Below are 18,293 nucleotides of genomic sequence, written 5' to 3'. Positions count from 1 at the left end.
GAATTATTGGAACTCAAGGGCTACCTGTATATACTTAGTAGTAGTCCAGGTACAGGTACTTAATATATTCTGTGTTTTATTGTATATTCTGTATATTCTGCGTTTTATAGTATAACAGACGCATTCAACCAGCTGCTGGTTCAAAACATTTGCCTGGCCTGAGGGAATATATTAAGATAAAACACCAGGAAAGGGATTTTATAAAATAAATAGTGTTTTATTTTTACATTGCTTATAAAACTTTTTTTTTACATCATCATTCAACGTTTTTAAAAAAATTAAATAGCCCTCCTTTTCATTATTAAAATATGGCAAATAAATAACTTCAGATCCTTCTTTTTCCTGTAAGAAAGATGTCCCTCAAATTCCACCCAGACAATATTGTGGCCCAAAAAACAAAAATAGAGGTAGCGGGTGCGAATTTTGACCCACCCATCAGCTATCTTTCCAGGAGAAAAAAGAATCAAGGAAGGCAGAATTTTCCATCTTCAGTCACACAATGGTAAATGTTTGTATTTGTTTTGTTATTGAGTCTTCACAAAGCCTAAGACAAATTATTATTATTTTCCTTTTTGCAAAAAAAGAAGAAGCCACAAACAATTGTTTTAAAATTATATAGCATCCGTAGATGCAAAAAAAAATATTGATCTTAGCTTCTAATAAAGTGAGGATTTTCCCCTCACCGCTTCCCCATTTTTCTCAGCAAGATCTTCACTCCTGCAAAACATCAGGAGAACTTCAATGATGAGTGATGGATGCAGCATTTTCCACCTTTGGTGGCTGTGGCACAGCATTTCAGTGCAAATTTAACAAGTTTCCTGTGCAGTCCACACCCTCGTGTGGTGGCATCACCCAGTGGCTCCATCCGAGAGGTGGTTGCGAGTCAAAAAGTACCCTGGGTACAGAAGTACCCCTGGAATGAGAGGATTTAGCAGTAAATAAATAAATTTCAGATCGGAAAACGTTCCTCAGGACAGGAGAACAGAGAGCAGAAGCATGTTCTCCATCTCACGTTTTGCTGGATGAAATAAATATCCTCCCTGAGAAACATACACACAACATACACAAACACACAGACACCCCACCCCTCACAGCTCCTGTACCGTCATCTGGCTCCCCCACTGGATTCGCAAAGAGAACCAAGGAGTCTAAACTTCAGCCTGAACAAGACACACCTTGAGTTGAAACAACTCAAGAGAGGGGAAGAACTGGCTTTTAGTCCCCCTTGAATTAGAAACTCTTGAGTTCTGATGCTGGAGATCCTTCCGTTAAGTTGCTCCGTACTGCTACAGCTTTAGATGAGGAATCTAGGATTGTGGAGATCTTCGCTCTCTTTCGTCCTCATACCTCCAAGCTGTAGAAGTCCATTCGCTTCCGGCAACACTTCCGGATCCATACCCAGTAAAGCATGACCATGAAAGTCCAATAGCCCAAGTAGATGGCCAAGCCAGCGAGCAAGTACAAGATCTCTGCTTGTTTGGCTTCCGTTGTCCAGTCAGCCAAGGCCTCTTGGTAGATGGTGTAGATCAGGCCTCCCAACAGAAGAAGACCCCAGATGGAAACAGGTAGCAGAGGCATATAGTTGCCGACCATTTTCTTCCGGCCGGAAGTGCCCCAGCTGCTCTTGTTCATTGTCAAGATGGCAAAATACTTGGCCGGAAGTAGACCTCCCATATAGAGGACGGCATAAAGGGACATGAAGAGCATGACCGGGTTGCTTCTCAGCCAGCAAGCGTAAAGGGCCTTCACACAGGCCACCAGCTGGACGCAAAGCAAGACCCACAGCACATCCCACAGGTTCCCCCCGTAGAAGAGCCGCAGGACGGTGGCCGTGACGAAGAAAGGGAAGATGCCGGAGACCACCGACTCGTACGTCATCCAGAGGTGATGCCGGTGCCACCAGAGGGCGTTGTAGAGCCATTCCCGGAAGTAAGACTTGGTCCAACGGGTCTGTTGAGCCAGCCAACGTAGGAATAAGGACGGGGTCTCTGAGTAGCAGCGGGAACGAGCTGTGTACCTGGCACAAGGAAAGGAGGCAAAGATTTAACACAGAAGGAAGAAGACACAACTTGATTTGTTTATTTTATTTAGTTTAGTTTAGTTTGTCAAGCATGTATGAGAAAACAAGTATAAGCATGAACATAATATAAACATATAGGTATAAACTGGTATAAGTATATGCATAATAAATGAGTATGAATAAATGAGAATAGTAGGAGATGGATGGTAGGCACGCTGGTGTATGGACACGGTGGACAGAGAAGAGTTCTCCACTCCTCTACTCGTTGCAGAATACCTTATGCCACCAGACTTGAAATTCTAGACCTAGAAAACCTAGAACTATGCCGCCTTCGGTCCGATCTAAGTATGGTACATAAAATTATATATTGCAATGTCCTACCTATCAATGAATACTTCAGCTTCAACCATAACAATACAAGAGCACACAATAGATACAAACTCAAGGTTAATCGCACCAAACTTGATTGCAGGAAATACGACTTCAGCAACAGAGTGGTCAATGCCTGGAATACTCTACCTGACTCTGTGGTTTCTTCCCCAAACCCCAAAAACTTTAACCTTAGACTGTCTACTATTGACCTCACCCCTTTCCTAAGAGGTCTGTAGGGGGCGTGCATAAGCGCACCAACGTACCTACCGTCCCTGTCCTATTGTTTCTTTTATTTTTCTTATATGTATCCATGTATTCACAACTATGTTTTTACTTATACCTATTATCTTGTAAGCAATTGACAAACCAAATAAAATAAATAAAATAAAGTTTAAGGTTAAGGTTTTAGAGGTTTGAGGATGTAACAACAGAGTCAGGGAGTGAGTTCCAGGCATTGACCACTCTGTTGCTGAAGTCCTATTTTCTGCAACCGAGTTTGGAGCGGTTTACTTTTGACTCCATTATGACTCATTGTGGTCTTGAGTACTTCCTGCACCGGACCTTTCCTGATCATGGCTACACTAGATAAGTAGGGAACTCAATTCCTGATCATGGCTACACTGGATATGTAAGGAACTAATAGAAGGGTTGGGTTGACATGAGAGGCTGTCTTCCAGTACTTGAGGGGCAGTCATGGAGAAGAAGGGTTGACTCTAAAGCACCTAAGGACAGGACAAGAAATAATGGGTGGAAGCTCATTCCAGAGAGATCTAACCTGGAACTAGGGAGAAATTTCCGGACAGTGAGAACAGTTAGGTAGATTTGGGGATGCTTCTCTCCTGGAGGTTTTCAAGAAAACATTGGACATCCGTTAGTCTGGATGGTATAGGGCAGTGATGGCAAACCTTTTCGGTACTGAGTGCCGAAAAGGTCACGCGGAAACGTTGCACGTGTGCACACTCTTGTCAGGGCCACACTCTGGAAAAGCCAAACTTCTGGGTTCTAGTGTGCATGTGCGCCTGACAATCAGCTGGCCAGCGCACATGCGCAGGCTGTTTTTCAGCATTGCCGCAAGCACGAAGGACAGCTGATCATCGCACGCGCATGCGGACCAGAAACCCGGAAGACAGATAGGCTAGGCCTCACGTGCCAGGCGACATGGCTTCGCGTGCCACTTTAGGCACGCATGCCATAGGTTTGCCATCACGGGTGTAGGGTCTCCCGTCTTTAGCGGGGGGTTTGGACTAGAAGAACTTTCAAGGTCTCTTCCAGCCCTATGTCTCTAATGAAAACCTCGCCCAAAATACCTGCTATGGGAACTGGAGGACAACACGGTGAAGTTTGGTACAAGAAATCCATCCCATTGCTACAGTTCCCTATCTGCAAAGTAGACTTGTGGACTTCAATTCCAGAATTCCCCACCCAGGCTGGGGAATACTGGGAATTGAAGTCTACAAGTCTTAAAGTTGCCAAGTTTGGAGATCCCCGTTCTACCTCATGAGGTTATCATTGTAAAAAAACGAGAGAAAGGCCACGAAAACCTTATTTTCTGTCTGCATTTGTATGCAACATACTCAACTAGGTGGAAAAGGGTTGGAAGATCTGCGGTTTAAGATGTTATGGAAATCAAGCTTTTCTCTCTGCAAACTGAATAGCTCCCTTTTCATATCGCATTCACAAGAAGAGTGTCTTGATTTGGACAAAGCATCTTATATAAAAGCAGAAATTAAGTTTATTATCCGAAATTGATCATATTGTTTGAACATAGCAATTCATGAACCAATCTGGGGATACCAAAAATTATTGTGTGGGTGTTTAAGTGCACAGCAGAAATCTAAGTAATTCAAGCTTGAACCAATTTGATTTCCCAACATAACACCTTAATAGGAATAATGTTTGGGCAAAGATTTATTAAGTCAGCTCCATACCAAAACTGGAAAAGGTAAGAAGAGCCTGAATTCATCTTGTAGCTTGATACCCCAGTACCTACAAGGGCTGCTACCAGCGTCAGTTAAAAAGTCAAAGCTTCAACAAAATCACAAGATTCCTTAAGGTTCTTTAAGGGCTCCCAAAGAGCTGTCTGTGTGCTAAACAATAATCCTATAAGTCAATATTTCTCAACCTGGGCAAGTTTAAGAGGGCCTTTCTGGGTAAGGAATTCTAAGAGTTGAAGTCCACTCCTCTTAAACTGTCCAGGTTGCAAAAATTCTGCTGTTAAGTCAAGAAGCCATATCTGGAGGACTTCCTAAATGAAGTGTGGAAATGGGAAGTCCTACTTGCAAAAAATAAAATAAAAAATAGCACCCTAAAAGAACTACTTCAACAGACTTCTCACATTTCCTTCCACCACATGGTTCCTTTTCCATCAGATACCCAGATCTCCTTACTTGGTGGCGTAGCCAATGCTCAACATCCTATTGGTGAGGTGTCTGTCATCCCCAAAGGTGCAGTGTGTTCCAAGGAACTTCTGATTGTACCAGGATTCCAGAAACTGCTGTAGGAGGTCATTCCGATACAGGCCTGATTGAACCAATTAAAAAAGAAGGGGTAAGATTTAAAAGAAAAAAATGCAGTGGATCGTGGAAATGCATTAATCTTTCCAGGAGTGTTTCATGAGAAAGGACTTAGACCAGGTGGTATTCAGCAGATTCTGACCGGTTCTGGAGAACTGGTAGTGGAAATTTTGAGTAGTTTGGAGAACCGGCAAATCCCACCTCTGACTGGCCCCGCCCCCATCTATTTTCTGCCTCCCATTGAGTCCCAGCTAATTGGCTGGGTCTTCTTTGGTTGCCCTGCACAGGAGAACGGAGCTGGAAAGCAGGTTAGTGGGGTGGGGAGGGAATGGGGATTTTGCAGTATCCTTCCCCTGCCACGCCCACCTATCCATGCCACAGCCACCAAGCCACACCCACAAAACTGGTAGTAAAATTTTTTCGATCCTACCACTGACACACACACACACACACACACACACACACACCATGAAACTTCCGCTTCAGTTTACATCTCCAAGCTTCTTATTAATTGCTAGATTCCCTCCCCACCCCACTAACCTGCTTTCCAGCTCTGTTCTCCTGTGCAAGGCAACTAAAGAAGACCTAGCCAATCAGCAGAGAATAGATGGGGGCGGGGCCAGTCAGAGGTGGTACTTGCCATTATTTGCACTGGGGTTAAAATCCATCTACATTTGATCTTCAACTTCAGTTCTCGCATAGAGAGTGATAAACATCCCTGTGCTTTACAGAACAAATTATATTCTTATTCTTAGTTGCCAAATCTATACTAGCAAGTCAACAATGGAAATTTTGAGACAACTTAACAGTTGAGAAACAGCATTCAAAAATACGGTCCAAACCTACAACTTGAAAAAAAGCTGAAGATAAAATTCAAATCCTAAATGCGCAGAGGGCCAAATCGCAATCTGATCAAATCTCGAATGCTTATAGGCGTAGTTTATGGTGGAAACCTTACCTAAAGGACCACTGATACAGGAGACACAGTTGAAGTAGGACTGGCAGGCCCGCTCAATGTTGAAAGCCATCCAGTAGCGCAGGCTGCTCATGAAGCTGATGTACGAGTCGGACAGGTTGAGTATCCTCACATCGCCACCAACGGCCCCGTAGCGTTCGTTGGACTCCAGCACCTTCACCAGTTCTACTGTTGCTTCTGGTTCCAACTTGGTGTCAGAGTCACATACCTGGTGGGAGAAGCCAAGAGTTTAGTCTAAAGATCACCCCTTTCAGCTGGTCAGGAAGACCTGAATTGCTGGAACCTAGAGCCTTGGTCCAGAAGAATTCCACCTTGGACCTCTTCTTTCCAAGCACAGCTGACATGGCACACAGATGTACATACATGGACAAGCCAAAGGCCACAACAAGATCAGAGGAATACATAGATCGTACTGGTCTGTGAGAAGAACCTTGGGAGTTAAGAGGAAGAATTATAGCTTAGACAATGGAGTTCTCTGGAAAGTAAAGGGTGGTTTCCATAGGAAGTCAAAGCCAAGAGTATTAATACTACTTTTATTGTTAAAGTGAGATACAGAATCTTGCAAGTCTTTCCTTATCTCCTGTCTTTGCTTTCCACAGAATTAGACCCCTTCTGAGATCTTTTCTATAACCTCACTTCTGCTTTGGACTCAGATGTCTTTTATCAAACCGTTGCCTTGGCCAGGAGGGTGTCCAAACATGGCAGCTTTAAAGACTTGTGGACTTCAATGCCCAGAATTCCTCTGCCAGCCATGTTGGATGGAAAATTCTGGGAGTTGAAGTCCACACGTCTTAAAATCGCAAAGTTTGGAGATGCCTAGTCTTCCTCCTGTCTTCCAAGCTGACTGTCAGAACCAGTTTCATTTGCAGCAACTACGATGCCATGGAAGCGCCCAGTCTAGTAAACAACTAAATGCAACCTATCTCATGTATAACAGTCACTGATTGACTTAAAAAGATAACAGTTTACTTCCTCAGTTGCCCACTCGGTGGAATGGGAATGAAAGCTATCTAACCTTGGAACTGAAGCGTATGCAGATGAGGAAATGCATGGTTTGTTTTCTAGAAAACCAAGATTACAGGGCTAGCCATAAAGGGGCTGAAGAGATTAAAAAGGAAGACACCCTATGGAGAGTAATTAATGAAGCATTTTTTTGGGGTGGGGGGAGATCAGTCAAGGTCAGTGTGGTTTTACCATGCTAAATTTTGTTGGGAGCATTTTAGCTGCCCAACTGTAATGGCTGGACATGGTTGCAAATTGCGGGGCTGCCAGAGCTGATATCATTACCATGCTAGAATCTGGAATCCTAGACATTGTAATCAATGAAATGATTAAAAAAAATCCTAGCCCAACAACAAGCAGAGGGAAGATACGCAATTTTCAAGACCAATAAACAACTAGGTGGTTAGCTGCTTGGGTGAAGAATAATGGTTAGGGCCAATTTACTCAACCATGTACCTTCCAGATGTGCCAAACTATTAATGCCAACATGCCCAGACATGATCAGATGCCAAAGGTGAATTTTCCAGGACATTTGGAAGAGACTAAGTTAAAGAATGTTGGGATAAGATGTTGATCTGGAATTCAAATCTCTACTTAGCTCTGAAGGCCAATGTATGTTTTGGGATGAGTCACCATCGTCAACCTTCCAGAAAAGATAAAACTGACTGGGAATAGACTGTATTATACTCCAGGAAGGTCCTCACAGGGGAAGGTGAGATAAATACCATAGTGGAATAGAATAGAATAGAATAGAATAGAATAGAATAGAATGGAATAGAGTTGGAAGGGACCTTGGAGGTCTTCTAGTCCAACTCACTGCTCAGGCAGGAAACTATACCATTTCAGACAAATGGCTGTCCAATCTCTTTAAAACCTCCAGTGTTGGGGAATCCACAACTGCTGGAGACAAGTTGTTCCACTGATTAATGGTTCTCATTGTCAGGAAATGTCTCCTTAGTTCTAGGTTGGTTCTCTCCTTGAGTAGTTTCCACCCACTGCTTCTTGTCCTGCCTTCTTGTGCTTTGGAGAATAGCTTGACTCTCTCTTCTTTGTGGCAGCCCCTCAGATATTGGAACACTGCTATTATGTCACCCCTACGTTTTCTTTTCATTAAATTAGACATATCCAATTCCTACAACCATACTTCCTATGTTTTAGCCTCCAGTTCTCTACCACCGTCTATGGCAGAGGTCTCCAAACTTGGCAACTTTAAGACTTGTGGACTTCAGCTCCCAGAATTGTTCTCCCAGAGTTGAAGTCCACAAGTCTTAAAGTTGCCAAGTTTGGAGACCCCCGGTCTATGGTATCAAAAGCCACAGAGAGATCTCAGCCCAGAAAAGGATACCTCCTGTTTAACAAAATAAGAGACTTGGAAGGGACCTTAGAGGCCTTCTAGTCCAACCCCCTACTTAGGCAGGAGACTCTTTTCTATTTCACTCAAATGGTTATCCAATCTCTTCTTAAAACCCCCCAGTGTTGGAGCATTCACAACTTCTGGAGACAAGTTGTCCCACTGATCAATTGTTCTAACTTTGTCAGGAAATGTCTCCTTAGTTCTAAGTTGCTTCTCTCCTTGATGAGTTTCCACCCATTGCTTCTTGTCCTGCCTTCAGGTGCTTTGGAGAATAGCTTGACTCCCTCTTCTTTGTGGCAGCCCCTGAGATATTGGAACCCTGCTATCATGTCACCCTCCCCATGTCCTATAAAAGAATAAAAAAAAAGAAGCTGGTACCTGAACATAGTCCACGGAATTCCCGAGGGCCTTGAAAGCCGTGTACATGACTTCTCGCTTCCCACCCCATTTTTGCATGATGCAGACGCACCTCTTGGTGCGGATCAGTTCTTCCACCACCAGCTGGCCGGGATCTTCCATATCAATCTCGGTATAGTGAGAGGGCTCATCCCCGGTCTGGTAACCGCTTTCCCCTATCTCCATATCCAACTGAGGCTGATGGTGGTAGTTGTTCTCCCAGATGAAAGTGCCCACGTCTTCTCCAGCAAAGACTTCTTGGAACATATCCATCATGTACCTGTCCTCGTTGCTGTTCCCGTCCACCACCATGATGATCCGGAGTTTCTCCGGGGGGTACAGGGTTGACTTGACCGATTGAAGGCACTCGCGGAGGTAGGCCGGGTCCTCCTGATAAGCAGAGATGGTGAGGGCCACAGACTTGGTGTAGCTGCAGGACAGCGAGTCCCTCCTCATCCTCTTGTGCTCCAGGAAGGCAAAGAAGCTTTGGATGATGAGGTGGAAGGTGAGGAAGGCTCCGTAGAGACCAAAGGCCATGATGTGGTATTGGTCAGAGACCAGCTGGATGCCCGTAATGTAAGCCCAGGCCAGCACTAATAATATGAGCAAGGCAAACCCGATGGTGATGACTCGACGTCCCGTCGAGACAAAAAATTTGGTGGCTTTGGAAACATCCATCCCTAGAAAAGAAGGAAAAAAAGAAGGGAGGTGAGTAATCTACATTTTTTTAATCATCGTCTTTTAATCACCCCATAATCCCCTGTGGGTTGGAGTGTGGGCAACTGAATGGAGCTAGCAGAGTGTTTAGTGGCCAGATGCCTTTCCTGTCACCAATGCGGAGTTTTTTTTTTCAGCTGATATGTTCACATTGTGCCCATTGGGAGAGAGAAATATCTGCCTTTACCTAGGATCGAAGTCACAGCCTCCTGATTGTGAGGCGAGAGCTCCACTTCTAGGCCACCCCACCACTCAGTAATCTCAGTTTTTAATGATACGAATGTAATATTTATTGATGGGAACAGACCCAGGGTGCTGTCTCACAAGGACATGAAAGAATACAATCCTCAACTTATATCTTAATAAATTGCTGGCCAAGGGACACAGAGATATTTTGCCATGTGGTTGAATTTAACTATGCATTGGATCATCCCCCCCCCCACCCCCAATATTAAATCATAAATCATGTCTCACAAACACATATGGCCAACTTCATAAAGGGTAATTTAGGGCTTCTAGGTGCTCACTAAGAAAGGATTTTTCGAAATGTCCATCAGAGCATCAGTATTTCGTATATTATTATTAACAGGCTCTGATGCTAAGGAGTTCTACTCCCCCTCCCCACCTGAAAAGAAATCTGTTCCAAATGCAAAACAAAAGCAGAGGAGAGGATTTTCAGTTTCAGTTCAGTTTCACAGCATCAAGCACCTTTAGCGCAGAACAGTTGAGCTAGGCCACGCCCAGACTCCTTGCTGTCTCCTTCTTGCTCACACAGCAAATACTGTTTCAGTTTCCAAACAGCCCTCAACTCTCTCACACACTGACAGGATGCTAGCCAGATGAATACTGATAGATGCTGGTAGGCAGAGGCAGAATTTCTTTTTCCTTATTTTCCTCCCCAAAAACTAAGCCCGACCACACAGTTCCATAGCGAAGCATGGGTATTGAGCTAGTCCATACATAAATCATGATTTATGGTTCTAACATGGTTGTACGTGAGACCACCCTAGCCTCTTTCAACCCTGATTAGAAGAAGCTCTGACTTTATATGCGTACAAAACCCTTCGTGACTGAACTGGCTATTTAGAACATGGTGGAATTAGGCCAACTGAAGCTCAACCATCCAACTACCGAGCGACTTGCAATTATTCTTCCTGTTGACCCAGAAGGAGAGGGGCCCATTGAGATTTTCTATTAGGAAAAAAGGGGTTGAGATGCTCCCCTCCCAGGCTGGGTGGGTTCCCCTTTTCCAGGCTGCGCCCACCCCAAGCATCTCTAAGCTAATTTCCTGGCACGGTCTCAGAACAAAGCTGTTAAAAATATATATATTTACAGAGCCAAGAAAAGGGCATTTCTCCAAATTGGCAGCAATGGGTCACTGAATAAATAAACAGCAAAGTTATTGGGATGGTACTTGTGTTATTACCACTTGAATGTACACGTGTGTGTTCTTTCTTACTTAACCCTTCCTGAGACAGTATCGAAATCTCCTTTTCCCCCATGTTAGCAGACAACTCTTGTCTTGGGCAGCACCTAGCTGAGTACCAAAGACTAAAAAAGCAAACTAAACACGGTTAAATAGTTTATCACGGTTTCTTGGTTTTTTGGGGGCAGAGATGATGGATGGATTTTCTGCCTCTGGTGGAAAATCAGACATCCAGCCCTTGCTTATCAATGGAGACCGAGTGGAGCAAGTGGCTAGTTTTAAGTTTCTGGGTGTTACCCTAAAAGAGGACCTGACCTGGGGTACTCACATTGCAGCCCTGGTCAAAAGGGCCCACCACAGATTAAACTACCTGAGACTTCTTAGGAAACAACAACTGAATGAAAAACTGCTGGTGACCTTCTACCACTGCACCATAGAGAGCATTTTAACATACTGCACCTCTGTATGGTTTGCCAATTGCACAGTGGCAGATAGGACAGCGCTCCAGAGGGTGAACGTCATTGCCCAGAGGATCATGGGTTGCCCTCTCCCCTCTTTGGAAGAGCTTTATACCTCCCGCTGCCTTAAGAAAGCTCAAAACATTCTCAAAGATCCATCTCATCCTGGGAACCCTTTTTTAAAACTATTACCATCTGGCAGATGGTACAGGATAATAAAAGCAAGGACAAATAGGCTGAAAAAGAAGCTTCTATCCCAGGGCAGTAACTCTGTTGAATTCTGGTATATGGTGCAGTATTGGTGCGGTGTCGGAGGTTTTCAGTTCAGTGTGTGAAGGGTGAAGGATGTGTGTTTGTGTTTATTTTCATGGTCATGATGTGCACTGAAGATGGTGTTTGATTTCGTTGTACGAGGTGCAATGACAATAAACTAAACTAAACTAAACTAAATAAACTAAAAACAAAATCGGTTAGTCTCGAGCAGGTAGACAGGTAGAATGGTAGAATTCTTTATTGGCCAAGTGTGATTGGGCACACAAGGAATTTGTCTTTCGTGCAAATGCTCTCAGTGTACACAAAAGGAAAGATACATTCATCAAGAGTCAAGAATCATAAGGAGTAACAGACAGAATGACTTTAGAAACAAGTGACTTACAAGCCCAACCTTTCCGTTACTTAGCAAGAGAGTTATCAAGTTTTGTCCCAATTTTATGGCCTTTCTCCCACCGTTAAGTGAATCATTGCAGGGGTAAGTCAGTAACATGGTTGCTGAGTGAACCCGGCCTCACCGTTGACTCGGCTTCTCAGAAGGTCAAAAAAAGATGACCACATGATCCATGGGACACCGGGACCATCAAAAATACGAACCAATTGCCAAGTGTGTGAAAAGTGATCGAGCCATTGTAACTTTCAACAGTCACGAAACAAATGGTTGTAAGTCAAGGACCACCTGTGACCCCCAAAAAGTTGTGAGCTGGCCTTCAACATGGCAGCACTCCTAGGCTAGGTAGTGGGAACAGAGACGGTCTTTGGAAGACGACCGACCAGGTAGGAGCAGAAATCCAAAAATGACGTCAATCAGCATGGACCATCAAAACACTATCTTATCTTGTGGGATTTACTTCTGAGCAGAGTAGGAATCACCATGAGAACTAAACCCTGAGATCCTGGGAGAGTTTCATCTTGTTTTACTTAATTTGTATCCTGCCTTTTATTCTTTCTTGTAAATAACTCAAGATAGCCGACATATCCGTTCCACCTACTGTTTTTCCCCCACAACAACCATCCAGTGAGGTGAGTTGGGCTAAGAGAGGATGACTGAGCCAAGGTTCACCCAGCCAGATTTTATGGCTAAGACGGGACTAGAACTCACAGTCTCCTGGTGGTTGGCCCAGTCATCCAATCAGCTTTCGTGCCTAACATGAATCTAGAACTCACAGTCTCCTGGTGGTTGGACCAGTCATCCAATCAGCTTTCATGCCTAACGTGGATCTAGAACTCACAGTCTCCTGGTGGTTGGCTCAGTCATCCAATCAGCGTTTGTGCCTAATGCAGAACTAGAACTCACCATCTCCAGTGATCATGCCCCAGGCAGCTTTCACGCCTAAAATGGGACTAGAACTCACCATCTCCCACTTTGTATCCTAATGCCTTAACCCCTAAACCAAACTGGCTCTCAACCCTTCTATGAGGTTCTTGAAGGCAGAGTTCCACTCTTTGTTTGACATTCTTGACCCAAGGCTCAACTTCTCCTATTGCCAAACCACCACAAGCACTTACAACATCATCAGGGGTTAATGGGAAGCACATGACCAACTGTGCACCGATGCTTCTCTACAGGAGGGGGCGGTGCCCCAGAACTTTAAGGAGGCTGTGGTCCGCCCTCTTCTTAAGAAGCCATCGCTGGACTCCACCCGGTTGGATAATTTCCAACCTGTCTCCAATCTTCCCTTTTGGGGGGAAGGTTGTTGAGAAGGTGGTCGCGCAGCAGCTCCAGAAGTTTCTGGATGAAAGGGATTATCTCGACCCCTACCAGTCAGGATTCAGGCCTGGATTTGGGACAGAAACAGCATTGGTTGCACTTTTGGATGATCTCTGGCGGGAGTGGGATGAGGGAAGTGCATCCATCTTTGCTCTACTTGACCTCTCGGTGGCTTTTGATACCACTGACCATGGGATTCTTCTGGGACGGCTTCAGGGGATGGGAATGGGAGGCCTTGTGGTGTCTTGGTTCACTTCCTTCCTCTACGGCCACTCTCAGTCAGTGTTGATAGGAGGGGAGAGATCCAACCCTCACCCACTGCTTTACGGGGTTCCGCGGGGTTCTCTCCGCTCCTGTTCAACATTTATATGAAGCCGCTGGGTGAGATCATCCATCACCATGGACTGAGGTATCACCAATATGCTGATGATACTCAGCTGTATGTCCCATGGTGAGTTAAGTGTTGCTGTGTCCTCCCTCTCGCAATGCCTGGAGGCTGTTAGGGGCTGGATGGGGAGCAACGGGTTGAAACTAAACCCATGCAAGACCAAGTGGCTCTGGGTCTGGGGTTCATTGGTTCAGAGAAAATTACCACCTTTAGTCTTGGATGGGGTGGCACTACCCCAAACAGACCCTGTGCGTAATCTGGGGGTTCTCCTGGACTCACAACTCCTGTTCAAAGAGCAGGTGGTGGTCGTGGCCAGGAGGACCTTTGCACAACTGCGGGCTGTGCACCAATTACGCCCTTTCCTGGATCAGCGCTCCCTACTCACAGTCACTCATGCCCTGGTCATTTCCCGCCTTGATTATTGCAACGCGCTCTACATGGGGCTGCCCTTGAAGAGCATCCGGAAGCTCCAGTTGGTGCAAAATGCAGCGGCCCGCATGGTTTTGTGCAGACCCCGGTGTGCACATGTATCACCTCTCCTGCAGGAGCTGCCTTGGCTGCCAATTTGCTTCCGGGTGCAATTCAAGGTGCTGGTTGTCCCCTTTAAAGCCCTTCATGGCTTGGGTCCAAGTTATCTGAGGAAACATCTCTTGCCAGGTGATATCTACCTGACCCATTAGAGCGAGGAGGCAGGGAATGCTGTGGGTCCCACCCTTGAGCAAAATACACCTAGTGGGACCTAGAAGAAGGGCCTTCTCTGTGGTGGCTCCATCTCTCTGGAACATCATCCCCCACCCAGAGATTAGAAGGGCCCCCTCACTAATACTCTTCCGAAAGGCACTGAAGACCTGGTTTTGCCAGCGGGCCTGGGGAACCCAGAGAGGGATGGAACCCATCAAATGTGACCCGCTGTCGTTGGGGCGGAGGGTGGGAGTTGGTTCCCCACCCTGAATTTTGTTCTATTGTATTTTACTAATTTATTTTATTCTTTTTGTTAGTTCTTATTGTTTTTATTTTTATTTTAAATATGATTTTACATTGTGTAAGCCGCCTTGAGTCGCCATGGGCGAATAGGCGGCAATATAAATCAAATAAATAAATCAAATCAATCAATCAATCAATAAATAAATGCGTGTGTTTGGGCCGTCATGTGAACACACATACCTGGAGGAGACGAGAGAGCTGAATTTGTGTTGTTATGGGAGAATTCCATGGCAACATGCCTTGGGCAGCATTGTTGCTAAATCGGACAAAATTGTAAACCGAGCCAAAGAGGAACAGTGGATGTACACTAAACCTGGTAGCCGTGTCTGAGCCATAGTCTCTCGCTCTCCCACTTGCAAGATAAGAGATCAGCTATCCTGCTTTCGGGAGTGTTGACTTATCAGATAGCTGAGCTTGTAGGTCCCCTTTTCACCTCTCTTATAGCAATAGCACTTAAGATTTCTATACCACTTTACAGTGCTTTTACAGCCCTCTCTAAGCGGTTTACAGAGTCAGCCTACTGCCCCCCCCCCCAACAATCTCGGTCCACATTTTACTCACCTCAGAAGGACAGAAGGCTGAGTCAACCTTGAACCGGTCAGGATCGAACTGCTGGCAGTCAGCAGAATTAGTCAGCGATACTGCATTCTAACCACTTGCGCCACCACGGCTCTTATCATAGCAATAGCACTTAGGCTTATATACCGCTTTATGTTAAAACCTCTAAGCGGTTTTACAGAGTCAGCCTATTGCCCGCCCCCCCCAAATTTACCCACCTCAGAAGGATGGCAGGCTGAGTCAACCTTGGATGCTCTTGTTGATGTACCCCCCCTCCCCACTCTACAGCTTTAATAAGACCCAGTTTGGCTGTAGTAGTTAAAGGCACAGGGCTAGGAATTAGGGGCCTGTGACTTCAAGTCCCACCTTAGGCACAAAGCCAGCTGGATGACTTTGGGCCAGCCCCTTCCTCTCAGCCCTGGGAAGGAGGCAATGAAAAACATTGGCAAGGAAACTGCAGGAATTTGTTCAGGTAATTTCCAGGAATCAAAATCAACTGGAAGTTTTACGATAACACAGAACCTCACCCCCTGTCCCACCTCCATAGTTATATGCCGCTTTCATGACTGGTATATCTCCCAGGTTCAATAGATTATATGCAGATGACCGAGCAGATGGAGAGGGATCACACACTCAGTCTCCTACCCAAACATAAGCCATCCTCTAAGTCCCTATTTCCCAACTCTGGCAAGTTGAAGACCGTGTGAACTTCAACTCCCAGAATTCCCCAGCCGGCATTTTCAAGGGGCCAGGGTTGAGAAACAAGACTCTTAAATTAAAAGAATATTGATGTAGCAGAAATGGGGCAAGGAAGATAGCAAAGCTGCAGCTCCTGAGATGTGGCTGAATTACAGCTTCCACCTGTCCCAGCCAGCAGAGAGCTAAGGAGAAGAAAACCTAGGGCGGTTCAGATTAGAAAGATTTAAAAGTAAAATAATAATTTATTAATAAACATGTATGGCACCCAACTCTGAAGGAGGGGCTCATAGCAATCAAACAAAGAAACGATTATGAAATCTGGGTCTCCTGCTTGGGCAGGGGTAGGGTTGGACTAGATGACCTGCAAGGTCCCTTCCAACTCGGTCATTCTGTTCTGTTCTGAATAAAAGACTCCCCAAGCCAAATCAATGAAAATAAGCAATAAAGATGGGAAATGTGAGAGATCAAGGGGACAAACTCCCTCTCCCACCCAACCCCCTTGCCAGAGGCCTGGATGAAGAGCCTATTAAAAATAAAATCAATTTTCCGATCTGAGATCTAGGCCAGTGGGCTCTGTGAAACGGTTTTTGCAACCTACTTGAGAACCGATCTTCAAGTTTCATTCCCAACGGCTTGGCCCACAAGTACGATCCAAACCAAAGATGTGGCAATCTATATAAAATTCACAGGTGGGAACCAGCAAAGGTGACCTTAAATCTCGTGGGACTCTTCGCTCATCTGGCCAACCCCGATCAGAATTGGGAGCCTGTGGTTTCAGCAACGCCAAGCTTGGCCAGACAACACACACACAACCCATTCATTTCTGCTTATCCCCCCAACCTTTTTTTCTTTTTCTTTGTGGTACCAACCAAGAGTTTGAGTTTTTCTTCTTCTTCGGGCTGACGATAGCGGCTTGCAAGAATAACTTTTTTTTGGGTTTTTTGGGCTCCAGGTCCATTGTTAAAAAGCAGCGTGCCTAACCTTCACCTGCCTAGTCTGGGTCTGCTAGAAACGTTTGCATGAGTGAGTGATCACCCAGCCACCTATTCTTCTTTTGCTCGCGGATTAAGGAATCCAGACTGGCCGTTGAGAGACACCCAATCCGTCATTTTTGCTCAGCTCACCCATCAAGCAAGAACTTTCCCCGTACTGAAGGAGGAACCGAACCCCCGCCCCCCAAACACACACACACACACACGTGTAAATGAATCCCGGTTGAATAACCTCCCCCCAAGCATCCTTAAGCCTCTCTAGGCAGATTGGGGGAGGAGGGGGGGAAAAAAAGATTTTAGATGCAGACGCTTCGTGTTTTCAGCTTCAACTTGGACTTAATATATATTTTATCTAAAGAGAGGCGATTCAGGGGTGGAGCTCTCGCTTCACAATCAGGGGGCTGCGAGTTCGATCCTAGGTAGAGACTAATATTTGGAACAGACTCTCCTGCTCAAGCAGGGGGTTGGACTAGATGATCTCCAAGGTCCCTTCCAACTCTGTTGTCCTATGATTCTATGATCAGGGGTTGTGTATGGGGGTGGGGGGGTGGGAGGGTGGCTTTGCCTTGGTGAGTGGTCCGCTTCTAAAACCACGCTCCCAATTCCTGAAATGTTCCGGGACCGGAACCAGGTTGGAGCGCTGGGGAGAGAGAAAGCGCACTCTGCACACTCTCAGAGGCACAGTCATCCTCTGGCTAGGTAGCCCCTGAAAGCAGACCCCCGGGTGCAAACTCGGATCGTCGCCAAAGCAAGGGGAGGAGGGGGCTTGCATCCCTTCCCCGACCTCCCTCCCTCCCCCTCCAGCCATTGTTACAGCCATGGATCGCCTGGAAAAATTCAACCCCGCTACCGAAGCGGCTCCGTAGAGCTAGAATCCCCGCTCCGCTCCCGTCCATCATCCCCCTCCCCGCAAGCCAAGCTCCGCGGACCGGTCCTCCCGTCCCTCCCTCCCTGCCGGCCAGTTCTTACCTGCAGCGCCGGGGCTTGCGAAGAGCAGCCCGCGCAGGACCCGAGCTGGCTGGCTGAGAAAGCGGGGCTGTTGCACGCCTGGCGGGGGAAGCTTTTGAATCGGGAGGGGCGGCCTCTTCCCTGCGTCAATGAGGGGCCGGGCTGCCTTCTTTTCATGTCCTGCCCCCATTCCTGGGCGGTGTGTGCTTAAGTCCGACGTCTTGGGTGGGTGGGGATGCCTTCCCCCCCCCTCCTAATCCCTCGGCCGGCCGCCCCGCCGGGGGGACCGCGCCTCTGAGTCAGCCTGGTGGGCGGTTTCCCCGCGTTGGAGCGCCCCATCCTCGCCCAGCCCTCCCCGTCTCCTGGCCCCTGAGAACGTGGGAAAAGAGATGGCTCCGCCAGAGGAAAGGACGCGCCGGCCCTTGGATCGACGGGACCTGGAGTTTAAATAAATAAAGACATAAATACAATTAAAAAATTAAAAAAGGCTCCGTCCAGCGGGACACCCA

General features: G+C 46.2%; 1 protein-coding gene across 1 annotated transcript; it reads right to left on the bottom strand.

Annotated features, from left to right (window-relative positions):
• Nucleotides 1–266: 266 nt before the first annotated feature.
• On the bottom strand, nt 267–17,857 carry HAS1 (hyaluronan synthase 1). The gene is made up of 5 exons (XM_026684584.2): nt 17,806–17,857; nt 8,616–9,313; nt 5,864–6,089; nt 4,780–4,912; nt 267–2,017 (listed from the first exon to the last, which is right to left on the bottom strand). The coding sequence occupies exons 2-5, from the start codon at nt 9,309–9,311 to the stop codon at nt 1,342–1,344; spliced, it is 1,731 nt and encodes a 576-aa protein (XP_026540369.1). The 5' UTR covers nt 9,312–9,313; nt 17,806–17,857; the 3' UTR covers nt 267–1,341.
• Between the last annotated feature and the right edge of the window lie 436 nt (nt 17,858–18,293).

The sequence above is a fragment of the Notechis scutatus genome, chromosome 8 (assembly GCF_049901735.1).
Source record: "Notechis scutatus isolate UNSWTSFEM ecotype Mainland chromosome 8, rNotScu1.2, whole genome shotgun sequence".
Taxonomy (NCBI): Eukaryota; Metazoa; Chordata; class Lepidosauria; order Squamata; family Elapidae; genus Notechis; species Notechis scutatus.
The sequence above is the reverse complement of the archived record's forward strand: the minus strand, read 5'-3'. Positions and strand labels throughout refer to the sequence as shown.